This window comes from Fundulus heteroclitus, chromosome 23, assembly GCF_011125445.2.
Source record: "Fundulus heteroclitus isolate FHET01 chromosome 23, MU-UCD_Fhet_4.1, whole genome shotgun sequence".
In the NCBI taxonomy this organism is placed as follows: domain Eukaryota; kingdom Metazoa; phylum Chordata; class Actinopteri; order Cyprinodontiformes; family Fundulidae; genus Fundulus; species Fundulus heteroclitus.
Window position 1 is genome coordinate 26121054 of NC_046383.1, and position 26862 is coordinate 26147915.

At 43.3% G+C, this 26862-nt stretch overlaps 2 protein-coding genes across 11 annotated transcripts in view; one reads left to right on the top strand and one right to left on the bottom strand.

The window, feature by feature from the left end:
• Positions 1 to 18213, top strand: part of unc5a (unc-5 netrin receptor A) — a 168248-nt gene extending 150035 nt beyond the window's left edge. For all 5 annotated transcript variants that reach the window (XM_012864320.3, XM_021317311.2, XM_021317446.2 and 2 more), the window contains 4 exons: positions 11947 to 12096; positions 13709 to 13873; positions 14005 to 14183; positions 18017 to 18213. In XM_012864320.3, the coding sequence (XP_012719774.2) occupies positions 11947 to 12096; positions 13709 to 13873; positions 14005 to 14183; positions 18017 to 18182 (660 nt within the window). In that variant the 3' untranslated portion in view covers positions 18183 to 18213. The remainder of the gene's footprint in view (positions 1 to 11946; positions 12097 to 13708; positions 13874 to 14004; positions 14184 to 18016) is intronic.
• Positions 18214 to 23100: 4887 nt separating this feature from the next.
• The window catches only part of pdlim7 (PDZ and LIM domain 7), a 46124-nt gene continuing 42362 nt past the window's right edge, over positions 23101 to 26862 (bottom strand). For 5 of the 6 annotated variants that reach the window (XM_021317495.2, XM_012864451.3, XM_012864534.3 and 2 more), the window contains 2 exons: positions 24387 to 24502; positions 23770 to 24081 (listed from right to left, as the gene is read on the bottom strand). In XM_021317495.2, coding sequence (XP_021173170.2) covers positions 23995 to 24081; positions 24387 to 24502 — 203 coding nt within the window. In that variant the 3' untranslated portion in view covers positions 23770 to 23994. Of the gene's footprint in view, positions 24082 to 24386; positions 24503 to 26862 lie in introns of all 6 variants that reach the window. The other variant, XM_036127547.1, reaches the window with a different exon arrangement.

A 26862-nucleotide genomic window follows, 5' to 3' on the forward strand; every position in this document is an offset into this window, starting at 1 on the left:
ACTTAAAACCGCAAACTCCATGGGGATCTATTGGGATTTTATAGAATAAGCCAACACAAACTAATGATTCATTGTGAGGTAGATAGGAAAGGGTGTATTGTTTAGCAAGAACAAAAGTCAAAAGGGTTTTCAGACCCTCTGGCTCAATACTTTGTGCTGCTATTACAGCTGCAAGTCTTTTAGGGTTTGTCTCTACCAGCTTTGTACATCTGGACACTGATGTACTAAGCGTTTTTTTTGCAAAACAGTCAGGCCCAAGAGGGCTGCATGATGTTAGATAATCTTGCACTGGTGATAAATATGGTAAATATTGCTACATCAGCTGCATTATATGCTTGATATCTTCCTCTCTTTCTAATCTATCCTGCACTCAGTGACCTTTAGCATTTGGTGCAATGTCCTTTGTGTCCGGTGTGAGCATCTGCTGCAGGGATGCTTCATCCAACTGGCCAGATATTACATCAGCGTCTAAAATGCAAGTCCATAAAACATGAGAGATATTAGCCAACAGTTATTGCAATCCAAACAGTTGCGAAAACGAGTATCGCACACGCTCATGTTGAGAGGACAATATATCCACAATATCTCATGCAGACCTACATAGCTCAGTCAGATTGGAAGGGTAGCATCAATAAACAACAAGTTCTCCAGCAGATTCTCAATTGGGTTTAGACTTTGACTAGGCCATTCTAACATATGAATATGCTTCGCCCTGAAAGCATCCCAATGCGGCTGTACGTTTAGGGTCATTGTCCTGCCAAATGGTGAGCTACAATTATACACTGAAGAGTGTGGTTGTAATGAAAAAGCAAAAAAAGCGGAAAAGCGTATTTTGCAACTCACTTCTGACCGTCATGCTTTCTCTACTTCACGTCGCTTTGAAATAAATCTAAAGATTTCTAATTTCTGTTGACGTAACACAAGAAAAACGTGGCATGTTTGCAGTAAAAAAAATAAAAATGCTATTTTTGACAGATGTCAAGCTATATGCTCACTGCCAGCCACATCACCGGTTAACCTGGAGGCATTTCGGCGCGCCGTTACAGCTTAGTGTGACCTTGTGCGTCCAGCTACAGCTGCAGGAAAGCTTTCAGAGCCCGAAAAACCCTCTTTGTCGCCTCGCTTTCCTCTAGTTAGCTTGCCTTCTGCCTCTCTCGGCCAGGAAAAAGGACATCTGAGCTTGTTGACTCCAGCACTCTCGCTCCCCATATTCTGCGTCTCCCCCGACGCCCTAGAGTGCATTAGCTCCCCGTCTCTCACACAACCTGGTTCTGTGGTAAGCCACGGCGTCTCCGGGGCTTTGTAGTTTTTAGTGAGTGATTTAAAACGCGGCCCTCGCTGTTTAGTAATCTCGACTCCACGCTGCTCTTGGTGCTATTACAAAGGGAGCAGCTCATTTGGCAAGTACATTCACTACTTTGAGTGGAGATTAAACTTCCCTGGAGAGGCCGGGCCTAATCACTAATCACTATCTTTAAAATGCCCCTTTTATGATTAGTCCCTAACTCGGTCTGCCATTAGAGTTAAGTGTAGCATGCCACAGTAGGTGGCACAGTGGAGTAGCTGTGTACATACACTACTAATCGATAGTGCACCTTCGCTACATGCGGATGTACTGCCAGCACTGCTGCACCCTGTTTTTCAGGTAAGTTTCCAAGAATTAAGCAAGCTGTGCTTCTAAAGGGAGTTCAGGGGAGGGGGGAGAGAAAGCTGTTCTGAGGCGAGAAAACTGCAGAGACTAAAAAGGAGGCTGAGCTGCTCCCTCCATCGCTGGCTGTCAGTCTGCCCTGACAAGCCTCCATCAGAGAGGATGACAGACGCGCACACACGTGCACGCCACACTTAAGCCTGCTTTCCTCTTATCTCGCTATTACAGCAGATTAGAACCAGTGCTATTGTCTTTGATCCTAAGTGTACGGGAGCTCTGGGGAAATAGTGACATTTCCGTCTGATGCCTGCCATATGTTAGCGGGGCTCAGCGGGGACCAATTAAGTTAATATTTAATGTGTGTCCCACACTTGATGGAACCAGCCAAGGCTGGCGCAGCGGCAGAGGCGCCACGGCCGGCGTTTGGTTGCGCCCTCGCTGTGCGCTCGGGTTGTTCCCAGCTAGACCGGTGGGAGAGCATCACTGATGTTTTGCCATGTCGCAACTGACAGAAAGCACCTGCGGTGAACCGAGCCTTCAACCCGGCACACAGACAGCCATCAGCAATGTCTAATTAACCGGAAAGGTGCAAACAAAGGTGTCTTTTCAGGACGGGGAAAATTTACCTGAGATATTCAGAACTTCACACACACAGGCTTGTGTATGAAGGATCAAAAACACTCAGGATGTTTTCCACAGAACAGCATCAACATTTGAACAATAAAAAAAAAAACACCTATCTGTGTTGTTATTTTTTATAACTAAGAGTTATTCCCATACACCCACATGTCTGCGTTTTGGGAGTCAAGTGTTGTTGTACTTTCAAACAAAAATCCAAAACATGTAGAATGATTTATAAACCACCCACGTTCTGTCAGATTTATTTTTTTAGAGGTTAAAGAACATCTCTCTCTTTTTTTTTTGTAACTTTTAAGGGATCATCATGAGCCTCTAATATAGTTTTTTTTCCCCATGCTTGTGACTTTACGCCAGCAAATTATCAAGATGTCTGTTTTTGGGAGTGCATAGATAGTTTCTATATTTATATGATGACAATAGTCTCTCTGTGGTGTAGTGGGCTTTGTCCATGTCTTTGATACAGAGGCCATGGGTTCAGATCCCAGTTGTATGAGGAAAGGCATCTGGGGCTAAAACTCTGCCAAGTCTGTGTGCCGGTTGTAACAAGTTGCTGTGGCGACCTGTAAATAAGGAAGCAGCCGAAGTTAGTTTTCCCCGACAAACATCGTATTCCCTGCTGGTTTAGCTACCACGACTTTGGTAATTAACTAATGCTTTTTTATTATTAATATTCATTTCCAGTATTGTTCCTTCATTAAAAAAAACTAATTACACATTCCTTTTAGCACATTAGCATAAACACACTATAGAGTTTGGACGTTGGTTTATATATATTTGTTTTTACATTTGTTGTACAGGAACATTATCTCCTGTTTTATATTGTTGTCTGTACATACTGAGCTTTTGTAATGGTGATTCAAGCAGTATTACGTAAAAAAAACATTTGCACATAGATATAACTTAATGGAAAATTGACTCTGTTAAGACAAGTTTGAAATGGAAAAAAGTAACCATTGTTATTCTCCGTCTATTGAAGGGATAATGAAGTATTTTTTACGTGGTTATAATGTTAAACGCAGGTTATGTCTTACCTGCTCTAAGTCTTTTAACGTCTTTATGTAGTTTAGATCCAGATCAGATGGACCCAGAGCCTAAGTTAATTTACATTATATTGGTTTACGTGAACACTGTGGAATAGATTCTCACAGTGCCATATATATCTGTTTGGTTCTTCCTCTGATCAGGAACCGTTTATATATCCCGTTCTCAGTATGGGTTTTAAACAGGAAGACTTTTGGTGGTGCACCTCCTTCTACCTTGAATAGCTTTGTGAATAATCTTTGGATTCTGAATAAACTAAATAAACTAAATAAAACTCCTGATGAAAACGTGGCAGCAGTTGTAATGTTCCTGAAATAGCATTTGCCTAAACCACTCTGACATTTTTGAGATTGAAGTTGTTAAAAGACAACAGAAATCCTCTATGGTCGTTCCCCCTCACAGACTAACTCTTAATGTCAGCGGATGAGCTAATCTGGATTTAGACCAAATGAAGACGCCAACAGAGGTCTCTGTTCTAGATGAGATATTACCTGCTTAGGACATTTTAGCAGAAAAATCTTAAACTATCCTTTTAACAGCTGCGGTACGGCCATGCTGGTCTTGGTTTTACATCAAGATCCCTGATTTTTCATAGAAGTTGGTCCTTGCACAGCAGCTAATATACGATTGTAGGGTATTGAATTATTTCATGTTTTTGAAGGAAGTACTGTACAGGAGTTACCATTTGTTGGGGTCCTACCTGGTGTTGATGGGAGTCTAAATAACCTCAGTTTGCAGAAAAGGAGATAGATGGACCCTAATGGGAACCATCTAGCAGAAAGTCCTGATAGAAACGGTCCCAGAGCAGATTCTTGTCACTTTTACTTTCTTTGCTTGAATGCCGTTTCATGAACCTGACCCCGTGTTGTTTTGTTGCATGTTCAGAAAGCTCAGCCAGAGTTACTACCCAAAGCAAATGTAATGCCATTAAAGAAAGAGCTTTACAGCAAGTGGATGTCCTTTATTCACGTTATTGATTGAACATGTTCTGTTATGCAACATCTGTCCCACACGGAGGATTATTAGTGACACCCTGTGGATCCACACTCTTCAACCTAAATAACCGCAGGCTTTTCTGTCAGCAGCTGTCTTGTGCAGAGGTGGCAGCCCTGCAGAAATGTATAAAAAGGCCTGTGCATGGCTCTGTAGTTTTAGGATGGAAGTAATCTGCGTTGGAACTGAATCTGCTCTGGCTAGTGTCTTAAACATGTTTAAGTTGCGTTGATAGTGCTTTTATGAAATGATGTGATTGCATGATGATGTCTCGTGGTACTATCTGTGAGTGAGGCTTATGTCAGGAAAGGATCTATGACTGCTTTAAGACTCGCTGTCTCGGTTGCCTTTTACTCTGAGTTAAGCCTGGACTACATAGGCTGCTGCAGAGCATGCCTCAGTCCTCGTTACGGTTGCTCGCCATTTTCTCCTTTGTTGTATTAAAGGTAGGGTTGGTGATTGTTCCGGAAGTTTCCCCAAAGTCCCTTGCTGAGTAACTGCGCATGCGCAAGACCGTCTTATCATGCTCTTCTGCTCTTAAGGGGATTGTGTGTAAAAAAATCTCTCAAATCCACTCTGGTCTTCTTTCTTTCTACTGAGGCCTTCCTCTTCTTCTCATACACTTGTACGTGAGCGACTCTCAGCCATGTTAAAAGTATACGGTGAGAGCAGCGGAGCTACAATGAACGGCTAACACCGAAGCTAACCGCTTAGCTAACCGCTTAGCTAACCGGATACATAAACACTCAAAGTGAGCATGCGCAGCCAGGAAGCAGAAACTAACAAGGAAGGAGCACACACGCTGGTGTTACATGAGTGTGTCAGAATGATTGGCATGTGAGACAAACCATAGATAAGGTTATACCCCCAGAACTTATAATGTATATGGGTGAGTGCAGGACCAAATCTCTGTTCCTGCCATTCGGTGCAAGAAAGGCAGTGATTGGTTAGAGGTTTTACAGGCCTGCAGCTCCTATAGAGATCGATTTTTTAACCTCCTTTTTCTGAATACATAATGTATTGATTACTTTCAGGATGGAAGGAGCATTTTGCCCAGTATAATAAAAAGTGTTTTAGAACAGGATTATCAACCATAGCTTTAAATATTCAAACTCAACAAAGCTGGAGTTGCATGTCTCATTACTGTTAGCTTGACTCTCTTGCTACTGTTTATAAAAACTCCAACTACTACTACTACTACGACTGCAGGTAACGCTCTGACTGCTAATAACAACCTCACATACCCTGCTTTTAAAGAAAATCTTCCATTTTCCATTTAACCTCTAACTGTTTTGTATGAAGCTCTGATGGACAACAACAACCTGCAGAAATGTAACCTGCAGACATGTTTACCAACACTAAACGTTGAAACACTGAAATGTTTGACCTCAATATGTTATTTGTCATCATTATCCACGCACCGACTGTAGAATGTATACAAACGGGCATTAAACGCGTGTCACGCTGGTTAAATAGTAGCTCATAGATTCCTCTGTGAACCGTTTGACCTCGGGAGATTATTCAGATTTTCATTTAACAGGCTTGTAAACTGTTTATCTGCTCCCACTATAGCTTTTTTTTTTTTTTTTTTGCTACCTCTAGAGCAGGGAGCTACATCTGAGCCTAAACCTTCTGCTTTCATGTGTCAGAAACGGGAAAGGAAGCATGTGCAGAGTGTAATACAAACAGCTTTTTTTGATCCTCCCATCAGAAAAGTCACTGGCAAGCAAGAATATATATATATATATATATATATATATATATATATATATATATATATATATATATATATATATATATATAAATAAAAGAGTATATTGAAGTAATTGGTAGCATTACGTTAAACAAGGCAGTCAGCTTCATCACCCAGGCGAGCTGAGAAATTGTTCCTAGATTATATTTCTGTGCTGCTGTGTTGCTGTTCTCTCCTATCCTCCCCTGTGATTTGTCAGGCAGAAATGTGCATCTTTTCCCAAGCAAATACAGTCCCCATTTATTTCTGAGCAGGCAAGTCCCTTCTATTTGTAGTTATTAATCAGAGTTGACTGTAGCGGGCACGGCCACTGGAGCTCAGACTGATAGACTCTCAGTCAGAGAGGAAAAGCCTGTCACATCCTGCTGACAACTACACAGATTTATGGAGCCCACATAGCCAGCCTACTCTCTATAAACAAATACATTTGCCTGAAAAGAGCTGCTGTGGAAATGGATCGGCCCCGTGAAGGCACATTTTTAGACACGAGGGCACAGTGTTGCCATTAGCAGAGGGTTGGCTGCGAGTTTATAAGGGTATTACAGCTTCTGTGTTTCAGACAGCATGTAGCTTGACTAATTAACTGATCAAACGCAGCTCGTAATCCCCATCAGAGCTGGTTAAGTCAATCAGTTTATTATACACAAAGCCGATACAAGGGAAGACCACAACCAAGAGCTTGACCTTGCTATGAGAGAGAAAAAATCTGCAGCTTTGTGCAAGTCCGGCTCTTAAATTATAGGGCTTTGCTAATACTTTTTGATTTGTTTGGCTGGGGTTATTTTTTTCCCTGACATCCGGCTGTTTTTTTTTTTCTTCTTCTTCATTGCAAGAGAGAGTTCGGTGCAGCCACTAACCTCTTTCTGTCAGCACCAGGCTGAGGAGATTAGCTGTACGAGTGTCTCTTGTTTCCCAGCGGAGCCCGGCCCCAGTCCATCACAGCTCCAGCTCCGGTCTCTGCCAGCAGGACGGGGGGACTGGCGCGAGGAGTGGAGGGGTGGAAATGAAAGGGGTTGAAGTCATAGAAAACTTTGGCCGTGATTGCAGTAATCCTGTTATCTCTCCTGCTAAAGCTGGCCACTTTAGTGACCTGGAGACACAAATGTTAAGCTCCCTCTGTCTCTCCTGCTCTTTTCACTCCATCTTCGCTCCATCCTGCTCTCTTTAGCGAGGCCCGTTGAATGCCGGGGTGGTCTTGGCTCTGGTGGACTCTGAATTCACAGTCTTCGCACACACCAAGAGCTTTTCTTTTTTTTTTTTTTTTTTTTTTTTTGAATTCCCTCTGAACAAAAGAGAGCCTCTCTCTTGAATTTCTCACCCGTCTCATGCATCTTAATGCGCCTGTTGCCACACGTGGTCAGAGTTCAAGAGAATCTGAATGAACTCGGATTCCTTCCTGAGGTGATTAATGTGTGATTTGATAAGCATATTTGAAAGCTTGCATTGTTTTTGCTCAGAAGGAGTAAATAGCGTGCCCAAATTTAGCGTCTCATCTATTAGCCCGTTCACACCGCCATTTGTTATGAGGATAATGGGGCGTAAACAGGCCTATTATTCTCTCAGTCCACAACATATGCAGAAATCCTGTGCAGATACGCGTTCACAGGCCCCTCAGACGTGTAAGCGAAATGCAGCTAAAGACGGGGGCCGGTCATTTTTGCCCATGTTTTCAGAGGTTGCAGTTGTTTCCGAAGTGAAAAGGAGCCATGTTCTCCAGGACGTCTGGTGCCAACGACGTGTCAGTGATTCTAAGTGATTTTCTATAATCTGGTTATATAGTCCTTCTGTAAGAAAATTTGGTTAGACGTTTAGACTTGACTTAGATTTCATTGTTGCTTATCTGGACATTCACAATATATTTGTACAATAAACACAATGTAATTTGATTGAAGTCTCATCTATCAACAGGGAGTCAGACAGTTATTTTGGCTCATATATATATATATATATATATATATATATATATATATATATATATATATATATATATATATATATATACATATACATATGTGTGTGTGCACTTTATACTAACTCATTAAACCTCAATGTATTTTTTATTAAAAAAAAATTCTTCCTTGGCTTTTAACTCAGCTTGAGATGTTTGTTTTTCTTTTATTATTTTAACTGTTCTTATTATTTTGTTTCATTGTTCTGTTTTGCTAGTTGGTCACAGGTTTATTGTACTTACGCTTGCTGGAGCTGGTATTTTGGCATTTTATATGTTTTTATCTGTGTGCAGCCCTTTGGTCAACAGAGTTGTCTTTAAAGTGCTTTATAAATAAAGTTGTACTGCATTGAAGTCGTTTTCAACGCCGGTCCTCGAGACCCACTGGCCTGTTTTAGATATTTCCCTGCATCCACACAGCTGTCTTAACTAAACTGGCGATGAAGACAGCCCTACATGTAGGACAGAGGGTCCCAGGGACCTAAATTGAAAACCACTGTTATATTGTTTATTCCCTCATACTTGATAAGGCGAGTCCGCTGGTCCAGATGGAGGCTGGAACTGCAATGTGGGGTGCTCTAAACTCTTTAGAGAAACAATACAAAGGGAAAAATAAAATGCTTCAAATCTTTGTGATCTTTGTGCATTCCTATCACTGCTAATCTACATAGTTCATCAGAATACTACCTACCAACAGAAATACACTATGCCAATGGAGCTAAAGGCCCTTATAGGTCTGCAGGTCACATTCAGCCCTTTGGATGTCAGGGACTGACCGCCAATGTATTTATGAAATGTTCTGCATAAAGTTTTAATCCTGCCGTGAATCCGAATTTGATTCAGATAAGAGGTTTTAACAAAACTTAGACAGACTGTCATTCACAATGTATATTTGAGTGAAATTTCATTGCATGGCTCCAAATGCAAATAGAAGAGAAGAGAGGAACATTATAAATATAAGTATTTTTATTTGTCAGGGAGCTCAAAATAAGGGTTGCACAATATATTATCATCCAAATATTAGTTTATATTATTGCAAAAGACTGTTTGGAGTGCAATTTTGTTTGATGTTATTTCCACGTTATGAATACTGCAAGGCCAATAATATATTCAGCATTGCTGGATGGAGTCTCACCGACGTAGATGCACACAGCCGACACAATCAATCCCAGTTTCCAAATATCATGCAGCCCTGCTCCTACTCTGGTATTTAGTTTTCACACTTGCTGTTTCTTTAGAACTAACTTTAGATTAGACTAGCTTGTTCTTTTCTTCATTACTGATTACTATGTGTAACTCTGCCTGTGTCCTCGCCACTGTCACGTGGCGAGGACACACAAGTTTTTCAACTTACCGGGAAATACAAGAACTTGCAACTTTTTTTCCTGAAATTCTTAGGAGCAAGATTATATAAAGCTTGAGTTGTCAGATTTTATTTTTCAGTTGCAATGACTCCTGGCACCAGCTCGGGGAAAAGAAAAAAACATATTAGCTAATTATGAACTAATTTGTGGAATAATTGAGTTCAGCCAATAATCTGGCCCTCAACAGCTATCATAGTTACTCTTGAGGCCCTTTGGGAAATAAATTGCCCACTCCTGGTTTACTGTAGGAGGGGAAAAGATGTTGGTTCAAAATGGAGGTATGAACTGACCCCCAGCTAAGAGGACACACCTAAAAGATGGAAGGGCATCTGTGGTCGGTATCCATCACATGTTAGTGCACAGTTGTCTTTCTTGCAAAAGGGATTAAGCCCCGGTCCCTGTTATGGCAGCCTATAATCTGACAAACTGCTCCACTCTCCATTTAGTATTCATGGTAGCAGTAAGATGTTGATAATAAGATAATTGGCATTCTGCTCTCTTTCTCCTGCAAGCAAGACCTATGGATCTGTGTCTATAGGTCAAAACCCGATCAAAGTCCACCAGCTAATTTGCAATGCTAATCTGCCCCCACCAACAAATAATCATGCTTAAGAACTGTTTAGATGAACCTCTTTGGGAGCCTGCATAATGTGCCTTTTGTATGTTTAAGAGACATAATAGCAGGGGGCTTTTCAGCGGAGAAAGCACTGCCCTCTGTTATTAACTCATTAGACCTCAATGCTTTGATTCACAGCCGATGTCTGACCGTCCCTCTCTGAGAAAATGAGCTGGTTTGACGTCACAGAGGTCTGCAAATGGAGTACATTTAAACCGTACATTAAGAGAAACGCAAACATTTAAGGCGACGCATCAGAAAAGACACAATGTACATTTTCAGTGGAAAGAACACACAGAAATAATGCAGAAACTAAAGAATGCGTTGAGTAAACATGAAGGCGCTTGTTCCCCTGCTGAACCCAGAACTGCTCATTTGCTGAAGGACATGGAGAGACGCAGGTAGAGATTCCAACTGGATAATTAACAGATTCCTTCCCATTATAATTGGAATCAGTCTGGCTCGTTCCTGGGGAAAGGGGCAGAAAATTGAATCAGTGTTGTGAGCGCAGAAATTACAGCCATTCTGCTCCTTAATTAGATGTCTTTGCTGGAATCACAACCACGGGCAACCACGCTGGCATGTCGCACTCAACATATGGCTAGCATCTATACACGCATCTCCCGTTTGGTGCCGCCGTCTTTCAGATATGTTGTCTCTGATGGCTGCTTTTCCTCCTGCTGCCATCTTTGTTCTGCCCTCAGATTCAAATCGCACGTCCTCCTTGTAAGTTCCTCTCTCGTTACTCATTTCAGATGACAGCTGTTTTATTTATTTTTTGTTGTTGTTGTTTCTGTTTTCATAAAGGTCCATGCACTCGATCGGGAACTATGAGATTTGATTTGAGTTTGGTAAAAGTAGGGAAAAAGAGAATTGGGTCTGGAGAAAATATGTGTATGTCCAGACTTTATTCTCAATATTATTATCTGAAAGACACATCCATCCATCCATCCTTAAGTAGTTGGTTTTAGACCATAATTAGCATTCATAGTGATTTTTTGTAATGATAATAAAATAACTAAAATGGACTAGGGGTTTGAAAAGTATGAATTTTTAATAGGAAAAATAGATAAAAAGCTAGTTTAATAGGCTCCTCCTTTCAGAGTGTGTACCACAGAGTATCTGGGGGGGGGGGGGGGGGGGCATTTCTTTTTAGGGATTCGTACAGCAGAGAGTATCCAGCTGAAAGTGAATTAAAAAGAATCGGAGGATATTATCATGTCATTCCAGATGGTCATTTGGTTGGCAACAAATGGTCCACTGAGCAAGTCCCACTGAGATTAAAATATTAGGCATGCGTTTACAAATCTCTCCTGGCACAAACAGAAAAAAAGAAAAAAAAAATGAAATGAAGGAGTTTCACCATGCGAGAACAATGAGCAGTTGACTAATGGCTCGTTCGCTTACTTAATCACAGCCCAGGTAGCCAGTAGGAGGGGGGGGGGGGTGCTGCCACTTCAGCATGCAAATGCTGTCGCTGAAAGCTGGGCAAGGCAAGGCAGGGCAGGGCGTAGGGTTAAGACTTGTGGGGGGGGGGGACCAAAGCTCAGGTGAGACAAGTCGGTCCAGCCTGTGGGGCTGCATCACAGGGGACACTGTATCCTGATGCTAACATGTTCCACCCTGCCTCAAGCTCATGCTGCATTTCTGTCAGTGTGTGGATGTGTGTGAAAGAACGGCTTTGTTTGGATCTGGATGAGTCCAATTTTTCAGCGGCGCCTGGTGGCTGCCAGGTCCTTTTCATCTCTGCCAGCGTGTGAGTGGACAAATTCGGCTTCCCCTTTACCAAACGCCTCTGCGTGGACAGAGACAGGAAGTGTCAGCGGTTTCGCCGCTATAGATGGTTGTGCGCGTTTTCCACTGTACCCGGCGTGCTGCTGACGGCGACTGTACCTCGCCGGAGCCCTGACTGACGCCTCTCGCTGCCACTTTCTCTCCCGTCAGGAGGTGATGCAGATGGAGCGGCAGCTCGGGGGTCGGCTGATTGACGAGCCCCACGTCCTGCTTTTCAAAGACAGCTACCACAACCTGCGCCTGTCCATCCACGACATGCCCCAGGCGCACTGGAGGAGCAAGCTGCTAGCCGGATACCAGGTGCGTCGGGGGGGAGGGGTGCAGGGGGTGCAGGGTGCTGGGGGTCACTCTGGATCAGTGCGGGGGCACAGAAATGTATTACAGGTGCCCGACTGAATCTGTCAGCTTAGCGAATCGGCTTTCTAGAGGACTTTCTTTACGCAATGCTTTTGAATTTGATTACCGCACGTTATTCAGATGCCCCCCCTTTGCTTATTAATTAGGGTTCGTGGTCTGTTATTCTCTGTGGAGAGGTGCTTTTATTTTAGTTCAGATTTTTTTTAATTAACCATGTTCTAGACCAACTTGCATTTAATTACTTTAAAGATTCACACAAAGGTTTGTTTGTGTTTTTTTTAGTCTATTTCCACAGAACTCTTTCCAAGCAGTTCAGTAATTTACTGTATTAAAGTGTGAGCTTGTTTTAACAGCTGTGTGCGTTTATGTGGGTTGTGCGCTCCAACCCAAAGGTGTAATCTTATTGATTAAACTAGCTGCTGCTTTTCTTTATATATATATATATATATTTATATATATATATATATATATATATATGAAAAAAGGAGCTGGGATGAAATATGGAGCAGAATGTAAATAGTTTGCAGGTTGAATTCAGGAAGCCCTCCGTACCTGCGCAGCCACCAACCTCGCAGCACCGTGACGTTCGACACAAGGGCTACCCAAAGTGGGCTTGAAAATGTTCTGGCTGCAAAACGCGTGAGCAAGTGAGCACCGGGTCCCCAAAGAGCATGCAGGCCGTGCCAAGCAGGCAGGGGCTGCAACAATGCACCCAGAGCAGAGGCTTATTTCTCTGGACTGCGCCTGTTCATTTGGAAGCGCCGTGCCCCTCCTCAGCAGCACAGTCAGAAAGACCTTTGGTCTCCCCGGAGCCGCTTTGACGCCGTTTGCGCGTTTATTTCCCCCCCCTATACCCACCACCCTCTGACGGTCAGACTGGGGTAGCAGTGCCCCCATTTGGCCAGCGCCGTGCACTGCAAGCCCACTTGACTCCCCAAGTAGTTGAGGTCTTGTTAGCAGTTGAACTCAGGAAAGTGGGAAGGCTTGCTTTTTTTTCTTTTTTGAAGCCCTCTTTTTCCCTAGCATTACTACCCTGCTTCTCCTGGGTTATGCAAATGCGGCATGAATATGGAGCAACAGAAATAAAGATGTTGAAATTGTCAGTCCTGATAAATTCAGTGAAACAGTGCACAGTAGCTCTATTTGAGCAGAACACCTCCAAGCTGTTTCGCATATATGTGTATATATATATCTTTGCCCCTTTGGCGTACTTCGTGTTCAGCATCATTTAGAGATATGTAGTTGCAGAAAAAGGAAGAAAAAATTGTTAAAAAATAACATTTTAAAGCAGATATAGCATTTCATCTCAGAAAGCTCCACATTTGACACTCTCTGTAATCCTCAGCCAGTCATCTTTTCACCGCTATTAAACATCCCATTTGTCAGCAACAGCAAATTTATTCCCTTTCAACTCTCTTAGTCATTTTTACCTAATGATCGCAGTTTATGTCAGCGTAATTAACGATAATCTCAGCGTATTACAGGCGGGCGGTCCTGTTGTGGCGCGTTTCAGACACGCAGCCCTGACTGTGCCGCCGCTATGTTTGTTCTGCAGGAGATCCCGTTCTACCACATCTGGAACGGTTCCCAGCGGTACCTGCACTGCACGTTCACGCTGGAGCGGCTCAGCCTCAGCACCTGCGAGCTCACCTGCCAGCTGTGCGTGTGGCAGCTGGAGGGGGAGGGACAGAGCTTTGCCCTCGACTTCAACATTGCCAAGGTAACGCTCGGAGCGAGCAGCCGCTGCACTGTGGCGCTTTGATTACTCACGCACAGGTTGTGTGGCGAATGCTGAGCAGAAGTGAAAATAAAAAAGCCGTGCGTCTTTTGGTTTATGGCCGCTCTCACCAGGACACGCGAGCTCTGGACGCCGAGTTCCTGCTCATGGACAGCAACGCGACGGCTCTGGCCGGGCCCAGCGCCTTTCAGATCCCGTACCTCATCAGACAGAAGATCTGCAGCAGCCTGGACGCCCCGTGTCCCAACGGCGCCGACTGGAGAATGCTGGCGCAGAGACTTAAGCTGGAGAGGTAATAATTCCTCACTTTAACCTGAAACCTGATCCCGTCTGACCTTCAATCAGCAGTGTATAAAGTGCCATTCAATAATATCCCCCCCCCCCCCCCCCCCCCCACACTGTTCCACAGTTTTATTTTAAAACCATACATTTTTATATTTCACTGAGATTTTCTGTTGGAAACCAACAAAGTGCCGATACCCCTAAATAAAATCTGGTGCATTCAGGATTAAGTTAAATGTGTTTTATCTATATTGCACTAATTTGCAAAAAAAAAAAAAAAAAGTCAAATTCATGGCCAGGTATATAATACAATTAACTTGATCTGATTCACCATAATTCATTACTGCAGACCAAGACTATGATAACTCTGGAGGAGCTGCCGAGCTCCACAGCTCAGGTGGGGAGGATCTGTAGACTGTTCGTCTACACCATAAATCTGGTTTTAGAGGTGCAAGAAAAAAAAAAAGCTATTTTTTTTCAAAATAATACCATAAAAAGCTAAAACTTTGCCAAAAACCACAGAGAGGATGCAGCAAACATGTGGAAGTTGCTCATCAGATGAGACCAACAATAAGCTTTTTATGGCATCATCGTGAATTATTTTCATCAGATAATTTATGCCAGCGCTTGAAAATACGGTTGTTTCTCACGTTTCAACTCGCCGGAGCTTAAACAAATGCACACTTTTTGAGTATGCATTTGGTCCAGTTTCCAGTTTCAGTTTAATTTGCATGTTATCTAAGCCAAAACAAGGCTTTTGTTTAGGCAATAATATAAAGCTTGGAACTCCACACTACTCCAGTCATTTGAATTGAGAAAGCTTTCTGGATGGGAAATGAAACATCTTCAAACTTCAGAAAAAAGTCCAGTTGTTTAGTTTTTTTACTTTTTATGGAATGACCATGATCTGGATGACTGAGAATCTTCACCGGCGTACTTTTCAGACCCATAAATCATAAAAACACTGAATCCATCCACCTTTTTTTTCTTCCAGTTCACAACTACTCACTCAGTTCTAGTTAACATCCAGATAAAATACTCGAAAGTTTTCAGGTGCTCTTTTTGACGCAATGGGGAAAAGTTCAAGAGGTAGAAAATTCTCTGCAATGCGGCGCTTTTAAAAAGGCAGAAATGGAGTTTCACGTGTTTTTTTTTCCTTCATGCTTGTAAAACTCTTCACCATCAATGAACATGAAGTGCATCCATGTTCTCTCCAAAGTTCAGGTAAACAAGGTAATGCCTTAGCAAACTAATCCTCTTTCGACTCGGCTAACATTATGGGATTAATACGGACTTGATGGATACAGCTATCATTCCTCCAAGAAAACATGACCCCTGTCTTCCCTTTTCCCTCAGAAACAGGTAAGCAGCTTAAAGTCTGCCGCTAAACTTCTGGCTGCGACATCCTGCTTAACAGCTGTAATTGGAAAGGCTGCGAGCTAGCTGCCCATCAGCGACCAAAAAGGAGGGGGGGGAGAGAGAGAAAAAAAGAGATGGAATAGTTCTGGATCTGTGCCGACCTCAGTCCAATTTGTTCTCTCGGTTACTGTACTTTATCACCCAAGCATCTGTAACAGAGCGAGGCCAGGCATTGATCCCCCATCTACCAATTTAATTTCTACCTCGTAATGAAATCAAATAGGAGCACCTAATTTGTCCAATCAACTTTATTTACCCCAATTAATTCGAGCCTGGAATTGATGCACTACAGGTTTAATTAGCGACATTCCGCTCAACATAATCAATTCTCATTTAGGTCTAAGGAAGGAACAACTTCTTTGTTGTCTGATCTGTCCTTAACAACGCCTTTTCCCTGAGAAAAAAAAACAAAACAAAAAAAAAAACAAGGCGGCAGCTGCTTGGCATTCTGTCATGCTGCATTTCTGTGTTTGTCTCCGACTGCGTAAAGCGGTCAGACCAAGCGGAACGGGACCGATCAATAAAACTTAAAATGCCAAGAACCTTTTATTTGATCTTTCTCTCCCAAGACCGAGCAAAACGTCTGCGTCTGAGCCGCGCGAGATAAGCCGGGGGGTTTCACACGGCGAGGTGAGAAAGCAGGGCTGACACGCTGGACGCCAGGGCTCTGGCTTTTTTTAAGAACGAAGAAGAAAAAAATAAACATGTTAATCTGATTAATGACACAGCAGCTCGTCACCAGACATTTTATTTATTTATTTTTTTGACCACCACTCGCCTTTGTTGTGTTCAGGAAGAGCTGTTTGTGCTATAAAATCCAGCTGGCTGGGAATGACACAGTGTTATCGGCACTGCGTGTACAGCCAAAGCAGTCACATGTTTCTATCCATCACCGAATGCTCCAGTAGGCAGACAGCAGACACAGGCAAATAACAGACTCTCTGGCTTTTCTAAAAGACAGAAAACATCTTATTGTCTGTCTCTTCCCTTACAAAAACACTCCACAGTGTGTGTGTGTGTGGTTTTTATGTCGTACCCTGCACATTTGGGGAGGATAGAAAAAAAAAAAGCTATTAAATCAAACGAGCATCCTCAGCCACTGCAGGGATCTGGCCCCACGCCACATCAAAACTAGAGCCGTCCGGGGGCCACCGCTTTGTTGTCATTGATTGGGTTTGATCGAGGCAGGTGGAAGACGGGAAAGGTCACTTCCGACTTAACGGTCAAAAGTCCATACAGGATTTGCTGCGTGAGATTTGGGACCGATTCTGCCGTCAAACGAGGAGCGGCGAAGGCGACGTGGCTCACCGGTGGCGAGGTCGGGGGGAGAAGACTTTAAAGTCGTTTGCTGCAGGATCATAATCTCCGTCTGACAGCGTTAGGCAGAGAACGGCGTTTCATTTGTTCACCTTTATCCAGTCGAGAAGAACAATCCAGAGAACCTGCTGTTTTCAACAAAAAATCATCGGTGACACGAGTGTCGGTACTCTTTGCTGTTCAAACTCGGCACAACCCTCCTCTGCCAGCGGCTCAGAAGCCTTTTATGACTTCTCAAAAGACGGGAACAAGCAAAGTCAAGGGTCCTTGAACGGTCTTCGCACAATCCCTCTAGATCATCCAGAACCCCCGGTCCGCTCTTATGATCTCTTCTCTTCAGCTCGCATAGCGGGATTTACTGGAGACTGTGGACTGAGATGTGGATTTCACGTCCGGTGTGTTGAGTGGGCCGTGCGTTTCGGGTCAACGTCCTGCTAAAAGACCAGAAGATGACCAGAAGATGACCCACAGACCACCGGCATTTTATTTCAAAGATGATCCCAGGAAACTACCATGCTACCTGTAAAAGGTTTCTGTGTCTGGGATGCATCTTTAATTGCATCTGATCAAAGCAGTTAAAGTCCCAGAAGCGATGGTCAAACTTCTGTCTGTGATGGTAGTTCAAAAAATTTGCATCGTTTTCTTGGTTGTTGTCTTTTTAATCATAGCTTCATTATCATAGTCTGTGTTTGCGCTTTCCAGTCATTTGTGAAAAGTTGCTACACACATAAGATGTTCTTGGATCCCCATTTTGAAGATTCTCGAGACCGCTAATGGGAAACCAGAAGCAGAGGGACAGAATAACTGGACCACGGGTGATTTTGTTTATAAGAAAAAAAGAAAATAAAAAGAAGAAGAAGAAAAACCTGAATACAAATTTGTCCACATCTGCCGTTTTGGATTTGATTGCAGCGTCAAGAGCTAGAAGCGGTCGCTCGGGTCGTAGTGCTGGGTTGCAGAACAAAAGCTGACATTGACAGCGCTACAATAAAATATCAGCTGAAAAGGGTTGTTTTTTTTCTACAGGAGAGAAAATGCGTAGCTGTGTTTTTTTTTAACCGCCTGATCTCTCATTATCCTCTCACTTTCGTTTCCTTTGCTCCGCAGACACATGAGTTTCTTTGCATCCAAAGCGAGCCCGACCTCTGTGATCCTGGACCTGTGGGAGGCTCAGCACTTCCACAGCGGCAACATCAACCAGCTGGCCACGGTCATGGCTGACATCGGCAAACAGGAGGCCATGATATTCCTGGTCTCTGACGGCGAGTGCTAACCCAGAAACGGCGAGAGATCGAGAGAACGGGAGAGCGAGAGCAAGAGAGAACGGGAGAGAGAACAGGAGAGACTGGTGCAGAACACAACAAACATGCAGACATAACACCAAGAGCAGCGCTGTCCCGACGCGTCTTTCCTTTATTCTAGGAGATCATGAAAGGTTTATCTAGGATCGAGTACTTCTATTTACTCCCAAAACAGTAAAAATCGTTAAAAACAACAGATTTCATTAGAATGAAGGCTGCGGTCTCCAAGATCTTTTAAGCATAGCATCACTCACACTTCTTGTCCAGCAGGCTAGGAAGGGGCGATATGCAAAGGCCGTGTTCTAACTTACAGCTGATGTTGCAAATTTCTCTTATTTATTTTTTTTTTGAACTTGGTTTTCAAGAGCCTGCGATCCACCCGGAATACCGAGGAGGAGGCCCGTCAGTCAGCTCAGTTCAGGTGAAATATGCAACCGGCAGGTGACCGTGACATGATCTCCGACACGTCGTCCCACGTTGGAGACGATCACGGTGGCGTGTAGCACCGCCTGCACGTTTGCAGGTTCAAAAGCAGATTGTATGCCCCAGAAATCCCACCCCATCACTGTCTGTGTGCTTTTTTTTTTATTATTATTTCTTTTTTTAGTCCAGCCGGTATCACTACTGTGAATGTAACATCTTGACATTTTGATTCAGCGAGACTCTTCACAGCTTTTTCTGCACCGAAATCAATAATGTGTGTTTGGTCGTTGGAACCTTTTCTCCTGTAGGAGAGGAGTCGGTTATAGAGTAGCTTCACTCCGAGGAACCACGTTTCTTGCTTTGAATCGTTTGATTTTGTTTCATGTCGTGCAGTAGATTACTCTGATCATTCATCACGGTGGCTTTTTTTTTTTTTTTGCGTTTCAGATTTCACAGCTAATGAAGGAGCCATAGCGCCAAAAGGCGTTCCAGCTGCATTTATGTGAACAGCGAATGTCGTCAAAAGTGACATTTCTCACCCCGCCCCCTGCCCTTGATTAAATTCATTCTCCGGCACGCCAACGTGGCCAAAAAGGGTTATTAAACCACATGAATAATGCAGCGCACTTTGCCACAGAAAATCCGAAAACAAATTCCTCGAGATCGTCACAAGATTAGTCGTGTTGAAAGGCTAATTGTGCCGCTTTGTTTATGCCATTTATGAAGCAATTTTGGTGGGAATTCAATATTTGCTGTGTGGCAAACAGTATTTCCACATCAGAGCGGAGCCGTCTCTCAGATAAAGTTGAAAACGCCTCATTCACGCAAGTCTTTTTTTTTTTTCACCTTCTAAAGCAAAGCTCTTTTTTTATTTCTGCATTAATTTCTACCGCGATTTCTTAGTAACGGATGTGTGAAATCAGGCAACATAAACAGAGTTTGATGGAAGGCCCACAGGTTCAAGCGGTGCACTTCACAAACGGTGTGAGCAATCCAAAAACTAGCCATAGTTCTGTCTGCCTCAGGGTTGCACGTGAAGCTGCCTGTTGAACGCCAGACAGGAAGGCCCTTTTCTCCATCCTCCCTGCCATGCTTCAACCTTTAAAACTTCATTGGATTCAGTTATGATTGTCAGATATTTGGAATGTACCTTTAAGTTTTCTTTTTAGTGGGGAAAACCACCAGTTTTTTTTTCTCTTTTCTTTCACGGTGTTTAAAAGTTAGTTTTTCTCATGGTAGCTCAGATCTTTCCTCCCCTTTACGAACACTTTCGACCCCTTTTTTATATGAAGATGCCATAAAAATCCAATGTTACCTTTTTAAAAACCCTTGGATTATTCCCTCAAAGAAAAAAGTATAAAAAAAAAAGAGAAAGATGATTACCCCCCAAAATCATCGCCACATTGTACTATGTAAATAGTTTTTCTATGCCAGCCGAGCGCTGTCACTTTGCATACTGTATATCAGCAGAGTTGGTAACCAAAGTTTTAGGAGAATCCTTTGAGTCCACCACGTCCTCATATTGTATCCATCAACACACTTTCAGCACCGTTTTCACTTGCAGAATCAGTCCGATCCGTTTTTTTTTTTTACCCTCCCATTTAGTTGTTTTTATTTCCCAAAGGTTATTGCATTATTTGATCACTTTGTAAACAAATGTAAATTATATTTTAATATGAAGCCAAAAAACAAAACAAAAAAAAAACAAAGAAATAAAAAATAGCAACACTTAACTGGCGCAGCATTTGTCAAGTCTAAACCGTGACGTGTTTTGCCTATATCCTGTTCTTTGGCGATCTAGCAGTGACTTGCAGTGTTAAGGGTTTAGAGGCCGTCTCACAGGAAGCTTCTCTGTTCGCTCTCATCCCGGATCATTCATCTCCACAACTTGGAAGCATTTAAAACGCAAAAAAAAAGAAAGAAAAAAAAAAAAAGGTGGAAGCGGCCGCCGACGCTCGGTGAGTCAGCCAGGCCGGTCGCAGGAGGACATCAGTCCTCGGACGCTGACGCGGCGCTGTTGACGCAGCATGTTCGGGGATGAGCCATGGCAGTTTGTACAGTCAGACTGTAGCGTGGGAAACTTTAGCACCCTTGTCATTGTCTTGGATGTGTTGCCTAAGCACATTTTTCAGTAATGTAGTTCACCAGCCGCCAGGATGTTCAGCATCTGTCTTCGCATCTCGAGTCACGCAGCACATCTGCAGCCACCGTGTGACGAACACCGGCTCGTTCCACGATGAGATCTCAGACTGGTAGCTCTGTGGAAGACTCGTTTTGTGTAACAAAAACGCTTCGTTCGAGGGTTTATGCTGTCAGTTCACCCCGGTGTTACATCTCAGCACTGTACTCTTTGTCACTCATTACTATTCGGTGTGGAGGACGTGCGCATATTTAAGTATGTGTGTGTTTTGTGTGTGAGAATGTGTGTGAATGCGTGCAGACCTCCCCGTCACTGACTGAACTGTTTTCTTTTTGAACTGAGAACAATAGACTTCTGTACTTGTGAATGGTTTTCTATTTAGTTCCTTGGTTCAATGTTCCTTGCCTTTCTGCAAGTCAAAAATGCTGTATTTATTACATGCCACAGCGCTTATGCAATTGTATAATCCTTCTATTGTTTTCTTTGTTTGAAGTTTTGTTTTTTTTTTGTTTGTTTTTTTAAGAAAACCTTTTGTGTTCCTTATCGTCAATGTAAACTGTTGTCAAAACTTTTGTGGCAGTGGAAAAACTTCTGCTAAGGGAGGTTTTCTGTACTTTTTGGACAATGTTATGGATTTGTGGGTAGAATTTTGGAAATTCGTTTCTAAGTGCTTTCAAGTATTTACTTGGCCTTATGTATATATATCTATCGATGACATTTCAGAAACCTATGTATAGTAATTCAACTGGAAATTGTTGTAAATAAATTATATATTGTTACATCAACGGCTGGATTCTTTATGTTACAAATGCAATTTATGAAAAAAAAAAAAGTGTTCAGGTTCTCTTTAAGTAGTTACCTTCAGACTTATCTCCTGCTAAATCATCCATTGTGATCCAATACCAGCAAAATATTCACTCCAATTTAAACCAAAAACAGCAGAACCTGTCCAATATTGTGAGGTGAAACAAGAACTAATTGACCATAACCCTGTAGGATTGATTGAGATATCTGCAAAGATAGCAGCAGTTGCAGTAAAACAGCCTATTTTAGTTACCACTTACCAAAAACAATTAAATAATGCTATTCTTAAGCAGTCAACAAGCTCAATTATTTTTATTTTCTATTTGAATAATTTGTCTCTATCCCAAGACATCAAAAACATCAATGCTGCTCTTTTCTCAAATGTAAAAGAAAAAAGGCGGATTTAGTGACATCTAATGGTGAAGTTGTAAAGTGCAACCAACTGAACACATTTTAGTGTTTTTTAGCTGCTGGTGGTGTCACCACATCTCACATAAAGACATCCGAGACAAAATATCTTCACTTGATGCCGAAAAAAAAAAAAAAAAAAAAGAGAACTGCAAGGTCAGAGCAGCTCAAACTCAAAAGGTGAAAGGCCCAGAGCCAATCAGGAGGCTTCATGCTGCCACAGATAAATTAAAGGCAAACGCAGACGTCTTTTCATTTGCAACCAATCTCCACCAAAAACACCCTGTCATATACTGGGAACAGAGAACCAATATGGTTACTTCAGGGTAAAGACCTCCCCAATGTCCACACACAATGTGCAAGGTCAGCAAAATGCAATATAACTTTCCACATGAGATTTCAAAGTCAGTTCATGCTGCAGAGAAGCAGTACAATTGTGTGATTTGCTGATTATATTTGTTGTTTTAAAGCTACAATATTATATTTATATATTTTTATTCATTATTTTAGAAAGACTCAAAGGGTGCATATCAATTCGCACCTTCACCATTTCATACTTTTGCATTTTTGGTCATTTTTACCCCAAAAGCCGGCTACAAGAAGGATCCCTGTGGCAGAGAACATTTGATACAAACCATATGTCACTTTGTACCCACCTTGACTCAGATGATCTCACTAATTTTCTGATAATGATGATATCCACACAGACTACTGTAAGGACACCTGGTTATGTGACACTTCATAATCAAAATACTTGATTAGATAGAGAAATAAACAGATACAGACGGAAAAAAATTATGTATACAAAATAGTTTGTATGAAATGGAAGTAGGTGGGAACAAATTGGTTAAATGATCTATTAAGGGCCATGAAAAAAATGAGGTCTTCATGGAGTTTGGAAAATACTTAATACTGAACAAAAAGTACTGATATCCTGCTGTATGTTAAAAAACACAAAGAGCACTGAAGCAGCTTCTTAGAAGTATTGATATTTTGCATCAAGACCATGTGACTGATAAAAAATGTAATTAACACCTAAAATAATCTCCAATCAAATGCATTACTTCCCATTTCTTAAAAAAAATTGAGTGTTAAAAATACACTTCAAACTTTTCTTTGGGTTAACTAAATAGTTTTATTTGGAAAATCTTAAGCAATAAACACACATATAGGCCAGTTGTGAAGCAGTGAAAATACATGGCTGGAAAGTACGGCACTGAGGTGTCATGATATCATAGAATCAGAGGAACGTTGCAGCTTAAATCACGCTTTGGCTTGAAATGTGAAAAAAAAAGGGAGTTTCTTTACTTACAGGAGGCTCTCTGTGAAACATCTGTGACATTTAAAAAACGTGACCAATTAAGGATTTCAGCATCAGTCAAACGTTCTCATCTACGCTCCGTATGGACTCAGACTCATCAGCACTGAGGTGAAACATGCAGCATTTGAGGAAAGGGGGGTGTGGGGGTTGGGTTCAGTCCAATCAAGCAGAAACGCCTCCCCTTTGCTGCTTGACCGGCTTCTATTGCATTAAAGGGCACTGCAGTAAGAGCTGATGAGTGGACCCGGACCCTTGATGGGGCCAGCGCTCCTCCACGGTTATTACAGGAGAGCGGGCAGATGTGTGATTACTGCAGGCTCACCGACTCCTTCAGACCAACCATGCTGCATCACAAAGATCGAAAACGGCTGCAATTAAATCTCCATAAATACCAGAGATCCCCCCACCCCCCCACCGAGTAGTTCAAGTTGTGACGCCGTGACATCATTCCTCGCTTATTTCCAGTTTGCAGCACCGCTTCCGTCTTACAGGCACGGTGGACTGTATGTGGAGCTGGCATTAAGCTTGGAGTATAAAAACAAAGTCTGCAGGATAGAAAAGAAGCTCAGGGTGAACTCTGCGTGTGTGGCTGGCAGAGACGGGATGTAGAGTTTGTCAGAGGGCAGGAGGGGATAAAGAGGAGGTGGTGGGAGATGCGTTGCTTCCTCTGAAGATGTAGCTGGATCCCTTATACCGGAGCAAAAGCGTGGCCTTTGCACAGGGGCTTATCCTTTTTGGAGTAGAACGTCTTCCCCTCCAGGTTGATTTGGCAGAGCTTTAAAGATGAAAGGAGACAGACAGAGAGACAGATTGAGAAAGCGGGGCAGAGGAGACAGACCTCGGCAGTGCCGATGTGAATTTGCACAGCATTCAACAGGCCAGGGCGTGCAGATATTATTTACTCGGCGTGGCTCCACTTTCGGTTTTCCTCCCGCAAACCAGCGGGAGGCCGCGGGCAGCAGGTGGAGGACAGAAGCCGAGGGAAGAGGCAGAGTGTTCAGGTGCTGTTGTACCTGGACAGGCGGGAGACGCGGGCCGAAGAAAGCCCGGCGAGAAAGCCGATCAATCAAAGTGACTTACAGCACAGACGAAGCACGTGTCGTGCCAGCTGTAGCCCAAGGCCTCCAGAAAGCGATCGCCGGCATCAATCTTGAAGTCACAGCCGTGGCATTTGGTGCCAAACATCTTTTCATAGTCTGGAGGAGGGAAAAAAAAAAAAAAAAAAAACATGAGAGGAAATACGAAAAGAACATTCTGATTCATAAGAAAGCTTCTCTAAGAGCAGGAAATCTCCATGACCTCCTCTCTAGCCGTATGTGTTCACATCACTTCACCTTAAAGGGAGCTCGGACTGTAAAGGCCTTTATGTTTAATAAAACCGGAGATCTCCGCCGTTTACGACGATATCTCCCATCAAACGGCCACTTAAAGGGATTGAACTGAGGCAGGAGCAACGTCAGCTCCTCTCCTCATTGGCTGCTTGACGTGGCGTGGATGTTTGTGGCGTCGGGTGCAGCAGTTGGGTCTTTCCGCAGTTTAAGGGAGGATTAGGATCAGGGGGAGGGGGGGGATATTGCTCCCGATACTCGACTGGTCTTTGCCAGCCACTTTCATCACAAGGACTCGTGGGGGAAAGTGTCAGGTTATAATGCTGCTTCTCAGGAGCGAGGGGCTGAGAGCTGCTCAATCCCCGCAAGACGCTGACGCGGCAGAATGTTTATCAGAGCTAAAGGCGTTATTCAGAACATGAGCACTTTGCTTTCTGGCTGCGGCTCTGATAAAGCAGTGGCGCGACCGTGTCGGCGGCGGCAGCGGTGAGCAAGAGGCACGCCGCCCCGCTAAATCATTTCTGGCATAATGGAAGAGTACACAGCATTCATAAAAGCCAACAGGAAAATGTATGGTAAACTGCGGCTAAATAGATTACGGCAGATGAAAACATCGCACTTCATGATTGACTGCATGCGGCGCCTCATTCACGACACAAAAGCCCAAAGCGGTGCGGTTTTACAAAACTCTCTGACAAATGGCCTGATAAAGGAAGGAGGAAAAAAAAAAAAAGGAGCTTCAAGTAGGAGCAGGGGGAGCGATGCGCGGCGGCGAGTTTCCTTCTACAAAGAGCCACGTTTAAGAGAAACAAGAGTGAGAAATCCCCCAGTTCCACCCAGTGGCTGCGTCTCTTTTGTAGCGAGGCCGTGAACCGCTGCCTCCATCTGCAGCGAGAAGATCAAACATCCATCACAAAGCCAGCGTGTGTGGTGGCGTGTCGGCCGTCCTCACTGCGCCCGTGGACTGAGGACTGGGTGCAGGCGTGAAGTTACACGGGTGGAGATGTGTCCCAGCTGCCGGTGGGGCTAATCGCTCTCAGCACGCTGGATTCTCAGCACTTTCTTTAAGTTTCGCCAACGCGTCGCATTTTCTGCCAACGTGTTCCTGTTAAATGGAGTCTGACCGAATCTCTCATGTGAAATTAGGCTTTCTGTCACCACTTTATTTTCAATGTCGCCGTCTGTTCAGCTTATTTTCCACCCAAAACCAACATACGGAGATTTTGGAAAAGTATTCACACCCCTCTGCCTATTCCTACGCGTTACATGAGAGAGCAAGGCTTTGCACATGCAGAGACTTTTTGCTCATACTACTTTGGAAGACAATTCAGGCTTAGTCACGCAGGCTGGAGAGCATCTGTCAGCATCAACATTCAAGTCCTGCCACAGACTCTCACTTGGATTTAGGTCTGGGCTTTGACTGGGCCAATTTAATGCATGAATATGCTCTTATCTAACTCAACATAGCTCAGATTGGATGTTTCGGCTCAAACTGCGAGACAGTGAGCCTCCACCCTGGTCTAAAGCCTGTTGCAGATGCAGTTTTACTTCTGGGATTCTCCCGTATTTATAGCCCTATACAACCTCCTGTAAGCTCTGACCAGCTTCCCTCCCCCTAGTCAAGTATGTCCACATAGCCTGAAGCTACCACTACCATGCTGTACTGTGTGGATTATCCTTCAATACTGCCTGTTATTTTTGCCACTCGTTCCACAAAGGTCAGATGTATGGAGAGCACGACTAACATCTGAGATGTGCATCTCTGCAGCTCCTCCAAAGTTACACTGAGCATCTTTTCTAATTAATGCTCTCCTTGCTCCAGGTGACGTTCAAAGCTTGAGATATTGTTTCGTAGCCAAATCCCGCGATAAACTTTCTCTCTGATGTGACTGCTGAGTCACTGTTATAAGAATTATTATTCTGAAGTCACTATGGCCTCACACCACTCGGACAGAGGAGGCCTGGATACCTGATGTCTGTGTATAAGATCCACTGTTTTCTGATTGCAAGGCCAAATGCTGCAGCTGCTGAGGGATACTGATTGTTTACGATAGACTGTCTTTGTTTTGTCTCATGGGAAGGCCACGGTGCAGTATTAGGGGAAGCCCGAAAAGTGACACAGACAGAGAGACAGGGCAGACAGAGACTGCAGCGGAACCGTGGGGTGCGATTACTTTCCAACTATGTGAATCTCTGCTCTGTTTCTCAATAAAAGTGCTGGAACGTTA